We start from the raw sequence: 17,420 nt of genomic DNA on the forward strand, positions 1-17,420 counted from the left end.
CGTCTGTGCCACTCCTGGGAGCTGTGGGGGCATGAATGTGACTCATCAGACCTCCCCACCTGAGCTGATCACTTTTAATATTGGCTTTAAAAAGGAGAAAGATCTCCTTCCCTAGTGATTTCAAATTATTTGTTGGAAATGTGCTTGCCACCTTACTTTGGGAAGGTGTTCAGAGTTAGGTAGGTAGTTAGTTAATGTTGGGAACTGGTTTTAAAGCAAAGCACCTAGATTTAAGTGTCTAAATGTGAGTTCAATATATCAGTTCCTGTTATGAGTTTTAACCTTTGAGAGCTTTTCTCAGCCCATAGGGATGGGGCTGTGTCAGGTCTCAAAGACAGCTTTGCTGAGGAGTCCCAGCAGGAGTTCCCTCCTGCATTGCTGCAGGAGCAGCTTTAAATACCGCCATGATCCTGTGCTGAATTACACTGTAGCAGCATCAAGATCCACTTCATGTGGACCCCTGACTCACAGACTGATTTGCAGGCTGGACCTTAACACCTGCCTCATGACTGTGGAACTGATGATCTGATGATTCACTTCCCTTGCTCAGCTATCAGGCATGGCGAGTCTTGATCAGGCTTTACCAAGTGAGAAAATGAGCCAGACATGGCTTTTTCTATGTCTTTTGTTATTAGGTCCTCACTCCTTTGAGCAGTGACTCACATTTCCTTTCCCCTTCTTGTTGGAAGATGGAACAGATTGCACAGAGAGGCTTCAGGGTCTCTGTCACTGGAGATATTCAAGAACTGTCTGGACACATCCCAGAGCCCCTGTGCCATGGGCTCTGGGATGACCCTGCTTGAGCAGGGAAGTTGGACCAGGTGATCCACTGTGGTCCCTTCCAACCATGCTGTGATTCTGTGTAACATCATCAGATACTAGTGTTCAGCCTAGAAAACAGAGCCATTAATCAGTTACAGAAGTATTTGTGTAAATGCCTGATGTAGTCACAATGCACCCCATGGTGCTAAGTGTTCTAGTGAATAATGCAGTAGTTACACAGCAAAGTTCCTACCAATTTAGCTTATAGGATCAGCAAAAGCATCCTTTTACCTCATTTGTTTTAGCAAAGAGTTTCTCAGGAGTAAGCATATGTAACACAGGTGTTGTCTTGTGCAAGTTTAGCTGAACTTCTCATTTTCTTATTTTAGGTGAAAAACAAAGTTTGCTGCCAAGAAAACAGCATTAGAGTATCTCAGCCTCTGATGTGTTAGTTTTGTATATGCCTGCCATAAAAGAAAATTGAAAAGCTTAAATTGTCATATTCTTCACCTTAAAAGTTGGTCTGTCTAAAGAAGCAATTTTGCAAAAATGAAATTTCATACTGCTCACCTCTGTACACTGCGATAGAGTGAATGCATTCTGGTTTGGGATATGTGTGCACGTATGGGTTCCATGCATCTGTCAAGCCAGATTTTTTCCATGCATACAATCAGTACTTGCAGGATCTACAGGCCATTTACCAGAAAATTGTAACTCATTCTAGTACTTCCTATAGTTACTCCTGCTGCATTGTGACAAAATATCTTACTTTCTGACACTTGTAAGATACATTTATTGGGAGTAAGCATACTTTTTATGAATAATGAAAATAAAATATTTGCATCTTAGAAGTTCCAGAATGAAGTATATTAAATAGAGTATTGTATTTGATAGCTATAAATCAGGATAATGCCTCCTTACTAAAGAATTCTGACATCTGTTGCTGAAACTGTGGGTCTTATTCTTTTAATACTCTATCTGAAATATGAAACCATGGAGATAATTCTTTCTCTGAGTGATACTATAAAATCATCTTTTATCCTTGTTCTCTTTCTCTGCTCCAAGGGTTTTTACTAGAGCAATCTTCCTTTCATATCCCTCCCAATGACAAGCAATGTAGCATTTCAATCCTGCTGGTTTTGCTCTCACACTAGTCATTGTCCAGTCTTCCTCCATAAGCAGCAGAGAATTAACTACATTGATAAAGTGAAACTGAATCTGCCATAGAGGCTTTCAGATACCTCATTACACACTTTGCCTAAGGCAACCTTTTAGGCAGCAGCACATTTTCGTGTAAGATTGACGCCTGTGGCACAGTTCCTGCACATGTAAGTCTCACTGTGCTAAAAAAAATCTGCTAAGAGGAGACTGAGTTACAAATTATGCACGAAGAGAAAATGTCTATATACAAAATGAATTATTATTACTGATTGGTTTTTAAATATGAAGACACCAGTATAGGGATTTTAACTACTAATGGAGAACCTTGTCTTATCTACTGAAAAAAAAATCCATATGGAATAATAAGTATTACTCTGTCTTTTGTACCTGATAGTGTTTATAAGTTTTAGTGATGTAAAGTACAGCACCATATCTGTTTAGCAAACTTTATTACTATTTATCATCCAGGGTAATTGCTATTCTAAATACTTCTTTTTCTGTGAACTTTTAAATATAGATGCCAGGAACTTCATGCTTTAGACATTATGTAATATATTACTACAGACACTGCCTAGCCTTGATAGCATGCATAACACTATTGGGATACTTAGGATGGGAGTGATTTGAGCATATATACACAGATTGAACAACGGCCCATCAAAAGCCTGATTCAGATCATTCAAGCATTTAATAAATCCATTATAATTGATATTCCAGTGATTAAATCTTACTTTTAGACTTACTGAGATTTTGTGCCATCAAATCCATGTACCTTCCTCAGAAATATTATCTGTAATCTACCAGGGGGAATTAATAAAATGGTCAGCTTTGCAGTTATTGTCCATTCAAGAGGCATCCTCAGGTCAGGTTATGCTGACAACGGGTGAGAGATCTGGATCCTCTCCAGTGATGCATCTGCCTGCTGGACACTTCCACCAAGGACACCTTGAACCCTATTCTGAAGGAGCTGGTGTGACAAATAGACAAATCACAGCAGCTTGCAGCATGCTGGCTGTATTCCAGCCTAATAACTGAGGCCCATCTGTGACAGGCAGTGCGAGGTGCAGCTGGGTGGTGAGTGGGCTCACCAGCAGATGCTGGGCAGAAAACTTCAGTGTGGAAAGATAGCAAAAGGTATCTCAGAATGCACTTCAAGGACATCCTGAAGGTATATGTGACTGAGAGTAAGTTACTATAAAACAATGAAATTGGGAGCACCAGAATGAACAAAGATGTTGGTCTCTCAGAAGGGAAATGCCCATCTTCAGCTGGGAAATGCAGAAGTGAGAAGGGAACACTTAAAACTCAGGCATTTAATACTGCTGTTTAACTAAATAGTAAAAACAGTTTATCACACACAGTCTAAATACACCCTGCACATCTAAGTAGCTTGATTTGTTCCAGTGAACCCACAAATACAGTAAACTAACAACTACATTATCTACATGAAACTACCACTAACATGATCATGAATTAGCTAATAACTAACATTATCAGAGAGATTTTTTACAAGAGCATGCAGTTACAGGACAAGGGGGAATGGCTTCAAGCTGAAAGAGAGTAGGCTGAAATTATAAGGAAAAAAATCTTTGAGACTGATGAGGCACTGGAGCAGGCTGCCCAGAGAAGCTGTGGATGCCCCATCTCTAAAAATGCCCAAGACCTGGTTGGATGGAGCCCTGAGCAAGCTGATCTAGTGAAAGATGTCCCTGGCCATAGCAGGGGAGTTGGACTCAGCTGATCTTTAAGGTCCCTTCCAGCCAACCCATTCTGTCATTCTTTGATTCTATGATATTTATATCTCAAATATGCAATGTTTTACAGAGGGAAAAACTGGAAATTGTTTGAAGTCACATAAAACTTATAGAAAAATATAATAACTTATCAGTTGGCTGAAGGCAGCTGAAACAGCCTGGTTTTGTAGTGGTATATGAACAATCAGCACTGAGGGAAGAGGTAAGACAGAATGATTAAGTTGCAATAGCTCAAAAGTGTACATCGTATCCTAATTGTAATTGTGGGAGTGTTCTCTTTCACTATAAGATAGGATGGTTTGAATATCAAACATCTCAGTATGATTACCCTAAAAACAAATTTCAGCAACAATTAATGAATATTTCCCACTTAAAAGGTACATTTTCATGACACACAAAGCAGCTCATTACAAATCCTCCACTAGGATTTTCATCTCTATGGTGAGAAAATGAATGTTTATTTTGACTCCTGCCACAGTGTTTTGCATTTCAATTTTTAAACAATGTGAAATTTACACTTATATTTATTTGAAAATGAATGCTAACATTTATTTTGCATTAGAACTGCAGCCTTGATTGTTGGGGTAAATAAGGCATCCCAAAGACAATGACATTGATTTGCTATTATCTAAGTTTTATTTTGCATCTAGGTTATTTTTATTCTGTGAAAAGGGAAGAATTGGAAGTATTATGTACAGCATTTAAGTACTATACAAAATAACTGGTTCCATAATAATGCAGTCCTCTCAAAATATCTTTCAGAAGACATTTCCTCTTGCATTTTTCAGATATTTCCATTAGTGATGCATCCTTCAGAAATAATGAATCATCATGGATGTCATTTGCACCCTTTTATATCCGGCATAAGACCCATATTAAACTGCAGTTCCAGCCTCTCTCTGCAGATGGTATCCTGTTCTACACTGCACAGCATCTGGGGACTCAGTCAGGTAAGGGGATCCCAGCGTGCTGCTATCACACAGCCAGGTACTTTTGTGAAAAAGAAAGGGAGTACATGGGGGTGATTCAGGCATTCAGCCTCTGTAACCCATTGCCCATGGTGGCTGGGTTTTATCACAGAAGCATAGACTGTTGGGGGATTGGAAGGGACCCTAAACATCATCTAGTCCCAAGTCCCTTGCCATGGGCAAGGACATTTTCCACTAGATCAGGTTGCTCAAGGCTTTGTCCAACCTGGCCTTGAACACTGCCAGGCATGGGACATTAACAAGGCCCTGGGCAACCTGTTCCAGTGACCAACCACCCTCACAGTAAAATATGTCTTTCTAATACCTAACCTAAATTTCCTCACTTTCAAATTTTCATTACTCACTGTGCTGTAGTTCCTGACATAGTCCCTCTCTGGCTTCCTGATTCCCTCCAGATACTGGCAGGTTGCTGTGAGGTCCCCATGCAGCCTTCTCTTCTCCAGGCTGAACAGCCCCGACTTTCTCAGCCTGTCCTTGTAGGGCAGTTTCTACAGTCCTCTTATCAATATTGCGTCCTTCCTCTGGACTAGCTCAAACAATTCCATGTCCTTCTTACCCTGGGGACAGAACTGTATTGTACAGTTGATTTGAACTGTGAATAATCAAGTTCATAAGAAAAAACTATGCAAAACCAAAGTTTAATGTAGTCCAAAGCCAGAAACTACATAGTGAACTTATTTAATGGTTCAGAAAAGCACTTCCCCCTGAAAGTGACCTCAGCCAGCTTTTTAGAAGCTACACTAAGATTCTCACTTTGGTGAGCTGGCCCGGTGTTTTAAATGACCAAAACTAAAGCAATATAAAAACTCATCAAACAAGTTAAGTGAAAGTGAACAGTGAGAATGAGGCTCCTCAGAAGTGTAGCTTTTTATTATATAATGTTGAAAAGTGTGCTGGTGCTGGTGCAGTATGTAAAACATGGAAGTTCTGCATTTCCCAGATATGCAGTGTGACAAATAAATCTAAATAAAATATTTATAGAAGTATTTTAAATTTTACTAAGTTAATATTCCTAAAACTTCATGTCAAGGAAACATACTTTGATAGTGTGAGTACATTCTAAAATGTAGTCTTTAAGGTGTACATTTTTTGTAATTACTTTATTAACATACTCAATTGCATTTAAATTTTGATAGCAGATTTTTAAACAAAAGCATTATGTGTCATCCATTACATCAACTTAGAGCAAATTTTTCACTTGTATTGAGCAGTAGGTGATGCAAAAATGATGCTTTATATGACAAATCAAGTTAATTGTTGATCATGTGTTTTTACATTGCTTTGTTCAAAGTCTAAAGCTCTAAGATTCTTCAATAAACAGCCACAAATTCATATAAACACACATATGCCCAATGTACCAGCACTTTACTGTGTACACAGATGTTTCAGCAGGTTGATAATTCATCAAACACTGCTGACACCTCCTGTTTGCCTTATTCTAATTGCAACCACATACAGAGAAGAAGCTCCAAAGAAAAATACATGGAGCATCTGTAATAAAAATACATGTATTACCAAAGAGCTCTGTCTGCCACAATGAATCTTTTATCATTCTATCACTTACAGGCCAAATTCTGAGATTCTTGGTGAATTGTTCTCTCCTGTATAAACTAAAGCATTACATGGGCCATGAAAAATAGGAGAAGAAAAGGATCTCTTTCAGAAGGAATAGTCAGAGGTCATGGAAGCAGCTAGCACCTAATGAAATTAAACAACCGTTTGGAAGCATCAAAGAGAGTGCTAAGAATGTTTAACTTGGGCCAAGAGCGGTGTAGCCTGAGCATGCCCTCATTCCCTAGCCATTCTTGAGTGTTTACGTTGAACAGGAAATAATATTTTCTTTCAATCATTTTCTAGAATCATAGCAATTCAATTTCAAAATAAAATTCCTAAAATTCCTCTTACTCGGAGGGATTTACTTACAAATTTCTTATTTCCACCGTCCTCTAGTTTTGAAAGATTCAGGAAAAGCTAATCACCTGGCTTTTTATTTTTTTGCCTTCATATAATCCTGTCAAATCCAGGCCAGAATTGGACTGATGAACGACCTAGAAGTATTCTTAGCTGCCAGTAGATGAGCTTTCTGTTGAATATTAGTTCAGAAAGCACTCAAATAAAGTTTCTTCATCTAGACTGTTATGTAAGAGTTAATAAATTAATTGCTGAAATCACAGGATTTTATTTCTAAAATTCCTTTTTAATAGGAAATAATTCTAATTTTTTCCCTCACTAGGCAATGCTGGTATTCTTTTAGAGAAATGAGCTAACTATACAGCTAATTTAGCAATGGTACTGAGTAGCACAGTTATGTATCAGCTTGGTTTATCACTCACATAAACACTACACTGGGACTTTTCCTTCAGGGACATGTACCACCAAATAATCGTCCCATCATTAAAAATGAAATCACATCTTTAGCAGGTAAAGTAAAAAACACAAGACTTCTGTTGAAGATTTTCTTCCAGCTTTCTTCTTTCCAAAGTACATGAGAGAACTTTCTAGAAAAGGCAAATCTCCTTACTTTGAAGTTGATCTGCTGGTTCCAGTTTCTATGCTTCTAAAAATATCACTACTCCAGTACACACATTTAAACACCTCACAAACTGGCACAAAATGGAAATCATCCTGTGAACCAGTTAGCCTAATTTCCTATAATTGCCAGTCATCCATTTTGTTGCTTTGTCAACTATTTCTGAATGTGCATCCTGACTTTAAGTATGGTATTATGGATTTCTGCAGACCCTAAGAAAATAAATTTCCAAAGTCTGACAAAATTTATGTGGCTGGCAATATTATTAATAAGTTGGGGATAAAACTCAACCCAACAAGTGAGTTGACTTCAGAAACTTGAAGATAGGAAACTTGAAGACAAGGGAACTTTCTTCCCCTCTCTGACTACTTGCTCTGTGCACTGCACCTGGGCATGGTCTCTGCAAACACTGTGCACACTCATGTGGAGTCCAGCACAGTGTTTGGAGAAGACCAGCTCACGTCACTTTTTCTCAAGGGCAGTGTATTCTATTTTTACCAATGAAAGCATGAGACTCCTAATGACTAAACAGCCTTTAATTCAGACAGGGATTGCTGGATGCCCACCAAGTGCTTGAACAAGGTATATAAATCAGTCCATTTACACAGCAGCCACTGTATATATTTGGAGGCCTTGGCACTCTGGGTAAAAAGCAGTTTAAAAGGAGCTTTGCTTTTTTGTTGAGTCACAGCATTACTGAAGCTTTACCTTAGTTAGCAAAAGTGGAATATGCCATAGACTGCCTGCATTATTCCAGAGTTCAGGCAAGGGTGATGGAAAGGTTTGCTCCCCAAAGAGATGAGAACGAACAGTCATGCCAGGTGACGAAGAATGAAGTCAGGTCAATAAACAGAATGGGATGACTCATGCTAAATTTAACACTCAACATTTGCAACAGCAGTTCTCTGTCTCTAGATTATGTCACCTACCGGGTCTGAAAAACCCAAACATTTTAACTCCTGGTATTTAAGGCATTTCAGTTTATAAGTCTATAACATGAAAATAAGAGAATGCCAGTACAAGTATGTGATGTCTGCATGATTTTCTAAAACATTGCTTATGATGAAAACTGAATCATGGAACTGGACAAAAATCTTTTGGAAATACTCAGAATTTTTAAATACCTAAAAGGTAGGAGTATTATTTTCCTAATCAGAAAGAAACTGATCATTGGCTCACTTTTAAAACAAGAATTTGAGTGATTAAGTCTTTTTCTCTTTGCAGCCATATTTCCTTAGCTGACAGGGACATCATTTCTGCTTTGTTACTAATTTTGGAATAATTTGTATGGACTAAATCAGCAGCATAGGAAGCAGAACTGGCAGCCAGCTGTGTGACAGAACAGATATCCCCACTGTCATAAAATCTGTTGCATATGAAGTGTTATTGTTACCCATTTGACACTGGCAAGCAAACCAAAAACATTTGGCAAATTGAGGCTGCTCAAGGAAGGTGGCTCCTTCCAGCTGCCAAAATGTGCCAGGGTGACAGTGATGACTAAAGGAAGCACAGTACATTTCTTCACAAAGAAGAAATGCATTTTGGAAAAGTGAGGCTGAGTAGTCTAATCTACAAATAGATAAGTGCCCAGCCTTTGTAGATGCATGGGCATCACTGTCTGCAAGGTTGCTCTGGATCCCAGCTATGCCCTTCCTGCTATGGGATGGTGCTCCAAACTGAAGCTGGACTCTACCTATTGACACACTGATTTTTTACATGGTTTGAGAAATGGTTTGACATCAGTTTTCAGTCTTGCATGAGCTAGAACTCCACACATGGAGCAGAATAAATTATAATAATCCATGAAAGCATATCCATGGGTAAGTCCTTTAAGTGCGTGTTAGGGGCACTGGCTATGGTCACTCTTAGGTAAAAGATCAAGTTACAACAGCTGCAACAAGCTCCTTTACCTTGTCAGCCAGCTGGTACCTAACTGCATGCACACACTCAGGTAAAGACAAGGTTAACTTAAGGGAAGGCAGTTTCAACCATGTTGACTTATTAGCAGCTAGCAATTAACAGCAGAAGTTGCAGAGGGTGGGAAAAAGGCTCATCACTTCTCTGTTCTTTCTTTCCTCATTTTACCCCACTATAGCCCTTTCTTTTCTTCCCTTTTTTCTCTCCTTGGCCTTGGGCCTTATTCTGGCTACTGGAAATGCTCAGGAGGCATGTGAAGGACAACTGCTGGTCAGTTAGGTTTCCTCTCAGGTAGACACCAGAGCGCATCACCTTCCTTGGCTGCAGACTGTAGCCATTCAGCTGTAGGCTGATAGGGCTATTTCAACCCCTTCTAGACAAGAAAAGTTCTGCTCCTGGAAAAATATGTAAGGGGTGACAATGTAAGCGATTGTGGCTCAGGTCCATGGAAAATCATATAGGAGAGCAGGATGAGAGGAAAACTGTGAAGAACAGAATAATGAAAAAAAAAGAATGAAAGCAATGTGAAAGCTCAGCAAGGCAGGAAGGAGCAGTGAGCAGATAGCTCTTGGAGCTGTGATGGTTACAGGATTGCATCATGCAATACGAGACAGTAATACTGCTTGAGACACAGGCAGTTCATTATGGTAGCTTAACAAGGTCAGTTTGGAATGAAGATGAGCACATAGCAGAACCTAGAGTAAGAGGTTTCATTAACTGGGAGTGATTCCCATGAATGTTGCTGCTTATGAGGATAAAAAGCTCAATGTTTGCTCTGCACCAAGATGGTGCCAGTGATCAATAACAGCTTCTCAAAAAAATAGTGGAAGGAGAGTGGAGGAAGTGCTACTCAGTACCACAGTGATAGAAACAGGCTCTCTGGGCTTGAGCTAGAGGACAGCAGGGTGAGGTAAAACCAACAGAAGGCACAGACTGCAAACATACACCCAGAGGTGCTGTCTCAGGGCTCCAAAACAACTAAAGGAACCAAGACTGTAGATGTTCATTAACCAGGAAACCACAGTGTAGGGCTCCTGGGACGCTTAAGCTGCAAGAAGCTGCTGAAACACTGACCTCATCAAAGCTTCTGTCTTCAGCTTAGCATAGAGGCTCCTGCTCAGTAACACAGGATGAGACAAAAGACAAGCAACAAATGCTTAAAGGAATGTAGATCTTCAGTAGTTCCAGGACTAGTTGGTGACTTTTGAGCACACAGGGAGCCTTCAGTGACACTTGAATCTGTGTATCACTGAGACTATGGTAACAGCAGCAAAAAAGTGAACGTCCACTGAGTACAAGATTGCATCCACTTCTACAAAAGTGACTTAAAAGTATGTTCTGGAAGTTCCTTTGGCCATGCAAACTAGTGGGAAATACTTCTTAATTTTCAGTGGAATGTAGGAAAAACCTCAGGTACTCATTTAACAGGTTAAGAAAGGCCTTGCTTTACACACACACACCAGAGCATAAGGATAGACTGAAGTCACTGTGGGGAACAGACCTTGAAACAGAAATGTTAAAAATACCATCCAGGATGCTGTCCCAGCTCAGCATGAGCTGATGTGTCAGCCTGAGACACTGACACTTTATTCAGCCCTCCTAGGAAATACATCTGTATCAGGCATATTTGGTAGTGTAAGCAGAAAATGCAGAGATCTTTGCCCAACACAGCTGTGTCAATTGAATATTACCACATTTTTTATTCCAGTGCTTCTGATCTCAATAGGACATCTCCAAAGAGAGTGCAATTTTCCTAGAATGCATTTATAACTGTACCAAATTTTTACAAATTATGATGTACATAAGTTTCCTATGGTAATATAGAAGCACAGAGAATTGATACTGCTTGAGCATAATCTTAGAATGGGGGTATACACATCTGCATGTCCAGATAAACACTGAACATGAAAGGGCATTGTCACCATTTGGAAGCATTTAAAATTTGATTGTGAGACTGTAACCAATTTGTTGAAGAGATTTACATACATATTCATAGTAGTAGAAAGCTGAAAAATTTTGTGATGCACTCAGAATTCATAATAAGTCATATAAGAAGATACTACTACAGATAATCCAGATCTCACAGTAGGCAGTTGGATGGACTTTTAGGAGACTTTTCATTATCTCCCACTTCAAGGAACTGACTGCTCAAGACACAGGGCTGACTAGCCTTCTGGGAATTCTGACATCCAGTATGGGAGCAGGTGAGACTTGTACACCTAAGAAAAATGTGAAAATAAAGTTACAAAGAAAAATTTACCCCTGCTTTGGAGTTCTGGCTTCTATGAAATAGAGACAATCTACTCTGGGGCAGAGCAATTCTGACCTTCAGTCACTTGGTGAAAACCCCAAACTAGGACTTGCAGGTAGAAGTGCGGTTTTCTCTCCAGGGTCTTGACGTGTTGCACTTTAAAGGCCCAGCTAAGCTAGAACAGCCTACTTAAAAAGACGATTCAACCTTACTGACACAGTTTGCCTTACAGTTCCTTGCATCCAACAGGTTGGGCAAAGACTTGCATGCAGAACAAAAGAACAACTGTGAGTGCTCGTCTCAGGAGTCTCTCTGGTTTTCTTGTGACACCACTAATGGAGATGGACAGCCCATATTAAAGGAGGTGCTAATCTAAAAAGCCAGAAGCAAAGTTGTGTGTCCTGTGCGCAGATTGTATTTTCAAGAAAGTAGGGACCAGCTGTACAGTCTAATGCTGAAAAAACGAATGATGTCATCTCCCTCATGCTTAACCAAAGTAAACTTCCTCAGAAAGGTCTCTCACAGGTTAAATGAGGCAGGTCATAGCAATGATCAAATTGAAACAGTAAAAACTCTAGTGCTTCGTGGTCTCCTGTACAGAGACTGAGAAGAGAAGATCAGTGGCAAGAATGCCATTTGTTCAAACTGGTGATAAAACTCCTATGATGACATCTGCCTGTGCAGGCTCCAGCTGTGCAATCTGGCCCTCAGAGACAGGGCAGGCGGAGATCCCTTGTTAAAAATATTACTGGTTGCTAAATTGAAAAGCATCAAAGATAAACCCATCATTTCCCTTTACTTTAAGAGGAAGTTTCTTGGACAGTGAACACACAGCAGTTTACATGACAGTCCTAAGATGTTTTCAGCCAGTTGTCCCTAGTAGTACCTATGATATGATAAACTTCATGGAGAAATACTGACAGCACCCTAGGATCAACTTTCAGATTCTAAAATTTATCTCAACACTCTGCTGTTCTTGCCAACAACTAAAATGGCAAGTCATTTGTGAAAAGTGAGGGTCTAACCAGAAGCATAAGAAAGGCCTCAGGGAGAGGTGAAATTGGAAGTGTAATTTTTTTGTTCAAAAGTAGCAGAAGTTACTCCAGTCTGAAGTGAAGCTTCAAATTTGTGCCAGAACAGAAGATTCAGTAATAACCTCTTTACACTGCAGGCAGCAGATTCAGTAACATATATTGTTCTTGCAATAAGACTAAAAAAGATTACAAACCAGATCATTGTCAAATGTGCAAAGCCACCAAACCCCTCCCCTGCAAGCTAGGAAGTTTTGGAGAACTGCCAGTTTCTCTGGGTAGTGATTACAGGTCAGATGCAACAGCAAGCCTGGTCAGATGTTTTCCTCCTTCCTAGACAGCAAGATATGAGTACTTGTGTCCTTATGCAAGCCTGCATGTCCAGGAAGGAGAGTGGATCAAAGGCTGCCAGAGAGGTAGCTCAGAAACTATTCCTCATGCTCCTTTCCTACCCTAGGATTGAGGGCCTGATAAAAGACATACACAAGCAGGTTATACACACTGCTGAAACAAAGCAAGATGAGTGCATTCAAACTATGCACTGAGAAATCAAGCACACTTAAAGCCACATCACTAAGCAGGAGAAATCACAAGTGAAGGAAATTATATTAATTTTCTGGAAAAAAAAAGAAACAAGGAAGGTCCTTGAAAAGAACAGTAAAAACAGGGAAGTAAACCAGATCATCACAACTGGAACTAGTAAGCTAAAAGGGAGTGCTCTGCTATTACCAGAGTTGAAAGAAGGAAGAGCTTTTTTCTTCTTCCCATGGGTATCTGGAGCAGGGAAGGTGAGGCATGATGTGCTCTATAGCCACTAATACAACTGAAACATCTCTAGCCTGCCTAAATGGCAACCTGAACATCTCTTGAATAGGGAGGTATAATTTTGGCAACTTTCACAAGCCTCTAGTAAATTAAGCCATTCAAGTTCACTACAGGCAATGTAATCCAAGGATTAGAAATACTCAAAAATTAAATACACATGAAAGCAAACTTCATCATTCTACTATTAGGTCCACCCTTAGGAATGTTGAATCTTTAAGGAAACTGAACTGGTAACTATCAGGAAAGCTTGCATTCAAATTTAACAAACATATTTACCAGTTAACAACCAGATAACAACCTGAGGCCAATAATTTCCAAAAGTGAGATATAAAAGTTAAATTGCACAGGCAAACCTCAAAAAATTTGAGAACATAACATTAATTTGCAGACTTTTCTGCTGTCCTCTTCTGCTTCCCCGTCACCTTCCCCTATTAGGCTCTACTGCTGCTCCAGCTTCCATTTCCTAACCTTTCCCAGTTTTCCTTCTTCATGCTTGGAAGTACAGTTTGCAGTGGTACTCTCTCTCCTTTTACTCTGCCCGTAAGGCCAGAAACACTGATAGTACAAGAAGAGAGAACTCCCTTCTAATACCTCCTGTCACGAAGGCCTCTGGAAGAGCAATGCAATAAAAAGCATATCTGTTCCTACAGCTGTCAGATTATTAAACCCAAAACATCCCTGTTGTGAAAAGGAGTCTTCAGGGAAAGCAGAGTATGTCTGGTGCAGACAAAACTGTTCATTAAACTGACAAATCCATCAAGCCTTTATTCAACATACTGAAGTTGAGAGTATTTCTGCCTTTGTAACTCGGCCAAAACTTTTTTATTTTGCATGGGAACACTGATTCACACTTCCTGGATGCCAAAGTGATCCTGTTTCCTCCTACCTCAGTTATCTAGTCTTTGCACAAAAGCAAAGCATTTCAGAAGGCTGGGCTTTTTACTTTGAGGCAAACATGAGTTCTTGTCCAATAATGAGAAAGAAAAAAAAAGGCTAAAATCAGCTCATCGGGAAACATTTCCCTTTGTGTGATTTAGATATAATGATGGTACAAAGAAATGCAGACATGAAAGCATCAGTCATTAATTTGTTGTTCTTCAGTGCACCCCTCTAAAAAATATTTTATACTGTTTTTTTACAGGTGACTTTCTATGTATATCATTAGTAAATGGATTTACACAGTTACGCTACAACCTTGGAGACAGAACAGTCATCCTACAGACCCTTCAGAAGGTCCACACAAATGGAAAAACATGGCACTTACTCAATGCAGGAAGAGTTGGTAATGAAGGCTACCTGGACCTGGATGGTATCAACGTTACTCGAAAAGCTAGTCCTGGAATGAACGCACTAGACACACACTCAGATTTTTTTGTTGGAGGGGTATCCTCCTTAAACCTTGTCAATCCAATGGCAATAGAAAATGAGCCCACAGGTTTCACTGGTTGTATTCGAGAAATGGTTATAAACAACAGGGAACTGAATCTTACCGTGACTGACCCCAAGGGTGGAGCCAACATTGGTGACTGTGATGGAACAGATTGTGGTTACACTGTGTGCAAAAATAATGGAACATGTCAAGTTGGAAAGTCAGGCTTTTCTTGTTCTTGCCCAAAAGACTGGACAGGGACAAAGTGTGAACAATCCATTCACTGTTCAGAAAACATGTGTGGGTCTCATGCGCTTTGTATTCCTCAACCTTCTTCATTTTCATATACCTGTGCATGTCCACTAGGCTGGACAGGTAAGTACTGCGATAAAAAAATCAAATTTTACATAGCAAAGTTTGTTGGTAACTCCTACATTAAATACACAGATCCTTTTTATGGAAAAAGAGACCTCCAGTACAGCCGCCTTTCTTTAAATTTTACTACCAATCAAACTGAAGGCTTAATAGCATGGATGGGAAAAAGTGAAGATGAAGATAATGACTTCCTTGCCATTGGTCTTGCCAATGGAACTTTAAAAGTTGTGATTAATCTTGGAGAAAGAATCTCTGTTCCTCTAATGCATAGCAAATATTTCACCTGTTCTGATGGAAGATGGCACTTCACTACTGTAGTTCAAAACCAAACTTGTATTAAGGTTTATCTTGATGAGGAACTAATCCTTTTTGAAGATATTGACCCACAAAGGAAATACACTGCTTTAAACTACGGTGGCATTTGTTACTTTGGTGGGTTTGAAATTGGCAGGAAAGTTAATATAGTCACTACAGGGCTTTTTCAGAAAGAATTCTTTGGTAAGATTAAAGACGTTGTGCTCTTCCAAGATTCTAAAAAGATTCAGCTAATGAGAGCAGAAGGATACAACATTCATGATGGAAATTCTGGAAATTAATTGAAAAAGCTGTCCTAGACTCTTTTAAAAAGGATAAAATTCCTTTTCCTCCTGTTTATTGTGTTAGCTGGCAGTGTATGACTCAGCAACCAACATAGTAAAGCACTTAAAAAGTAGTATGGGACAAATTTATGTGGAGTATTAATAACATATACGTATAAAATATGACAAATTGTTTTCCTCATAGAATTATTTATATATACTCTTTAGCATTTACTTTAAAATAATGGGAAAGTCTGAAGGTTTTTTATTCTTTATTGTGCTGGAAATAGTTTTGTAAACAAAGAGGTAGTGATTAGCTTATAAAGCCAACAATCATTCAAGTACTGTTTGTTGCTTTATGAGAACAGAAAACTGTTACCTGTTTCTCCAAATCTTGAATATTATTAAAATGTTTATTTTATAATGTTAAGGTCCAGTCTAAAAACTGAAATTGGTGGGGGAAACAGTGAGCTTGAGGCAAAACTCACATTTATTGTAATGAGAATTTTAAAAAATTCAATAGCTGTACTTGTTAAGTCCACAAAGATGTTAATTAGGTAATGGAGTTGTTCTCCGTCCCTTATCTGTGTCCATCCTGTACGTACTATAGGTAAGAGGGTAGAATTCAAGCCTCTCTTAAGTCTGCTAAAATACTACTCTTAAACAATGATTTTAAGAGCAAAAAACACATATAATTTTAGAGAGAGAAAAAACAGGTCTGGTTTTCTCCAGCAGAGGTCTCCCCTATTTGAGCACATGAAAACTTTTGGCTTTAATGATTTATAACTGGAATGTGGCAGTCTGCCTACAAGTAATTTTTATTCTTAACAGCTTAAAAAATCCAAGAACTGTTCTACTTTACCCATACCTTTCTGGCTTATATGCCCCTAAATGACATTTCAAAAATTTATGAGTACAGAGGTTTTGGTCATAGTAAATCAAATTTCTGCAAATATATTTTTCATTAATTGATAATCTCAAAAGTAAATAGAGCTGTTCATATATAAATACAAAAAAACCCAATTCCTTCTCATAAAGTTGTGTTATATTCTGCTTTAGGAAGCAATTAAAAAAAATTAAAATTCTGTCTTAATGTGCTTATACCAATGATGTACAATGGCATCTACATTTCTCATTTGACATTTGGCTTACCAAATTAGTAAAATTATTAAATAAAAATAATAGCAATTGATTTGTATATTTTCCTTTTTCAATTTACTATTGCTCAAAGCACATGACAAACCATTACCTCCTTGTATGGAAATTCTCTGAATGCATGTCTTCAGCATACACCTGTCAGAAAAAAGTAACTATTTTGGGATGGAGAGGGAAATGAGGATGGGGGTGTATGTTATGGAGCAAAGGCCATAAGCATCTAAAACTAGGTGACACACACTTGCTTCCACATCACCATACTTAACCTGTAACAATGAAAGCACTGTCAAGTCAGTGACAGGTAACTTAAAGATAACTAAAGTGCATGGGAGCAACCCCAAGATGTTTCATTAAGCATTTGCAAACATCTTTGGGAGGTTCATTCTATTTTCTTCAGCTGCTCTGAGCCCCCAAGTGATCAGCCCGATGCAACAGAGCTTCTGCAACTCTTCCCAAAAGGCAGCTCATGAAGCCCACCTGGCATTTGAGCTGTCCCCAGATTCTTCTCTTCCAGTTTCTCTAAGTAGAGCCTTTTATGGCCACGTGATGCTGGAGAAGGGAGCATATTTAAGGTTTATCCTGTTCTCTCTGGGGCTTCTGGTGTACTGCCAGTTCCTCAGCAGTCCACACTGCCTTGTGTGATCTGAGCAGTGATTCAGTGTAAAACAAGGAACAAGTAATGAGAGCACTTCCAGCTAACATAAACCTTGGAAGGAGAGTGAC

At 39.1% G+C, this 17,420-nt stretch overlaps 1 protein-coding gene across 1 annotated transcript in view; it reads left to right on the forward strand.

Annotated features, from left to right (window-relative positions):
• The window catches only part of EYS (eyes shut homolog), a 700,331-nt gene extending 684,728 nt beyond the window's left edge, over nucleotides 1-15,603 (forward strand). Inside the window, exons 47-48 of the mRNA XM_050973021.1 lie at nucleotides 4,466-4,627; nucleotides 14,362-15,603. Coding sequence (XP_050828978.1) covers nucleotides 4,466-4,627; nucleotides 14,362-15,560 — 1,361 coding nt within the window. The 3' untranslated portion in view covers nucleotides 15,561-15,603. The remainder of the gene's footprint in view (nucleotides 1-4,465; nucleotides 4,628-14,361) is intronic.
• Nucleotides 15,604-17,420: the final 1,817 nt, after the last annotated feature.

The sequence above is a fragment of the Serinus canaria genome, chromosome 3, assembly GCF_022539315.1.
Source record: "Serinus canaria isolate serCan28SL12 chromosome 3, serCan2020, whole genome shotgun sequence".
NCBI lineage: Eukaryota > Metazoa > Chordata > Aves > Passeriformes > Fringillidae > Serinus > Serinus canaria.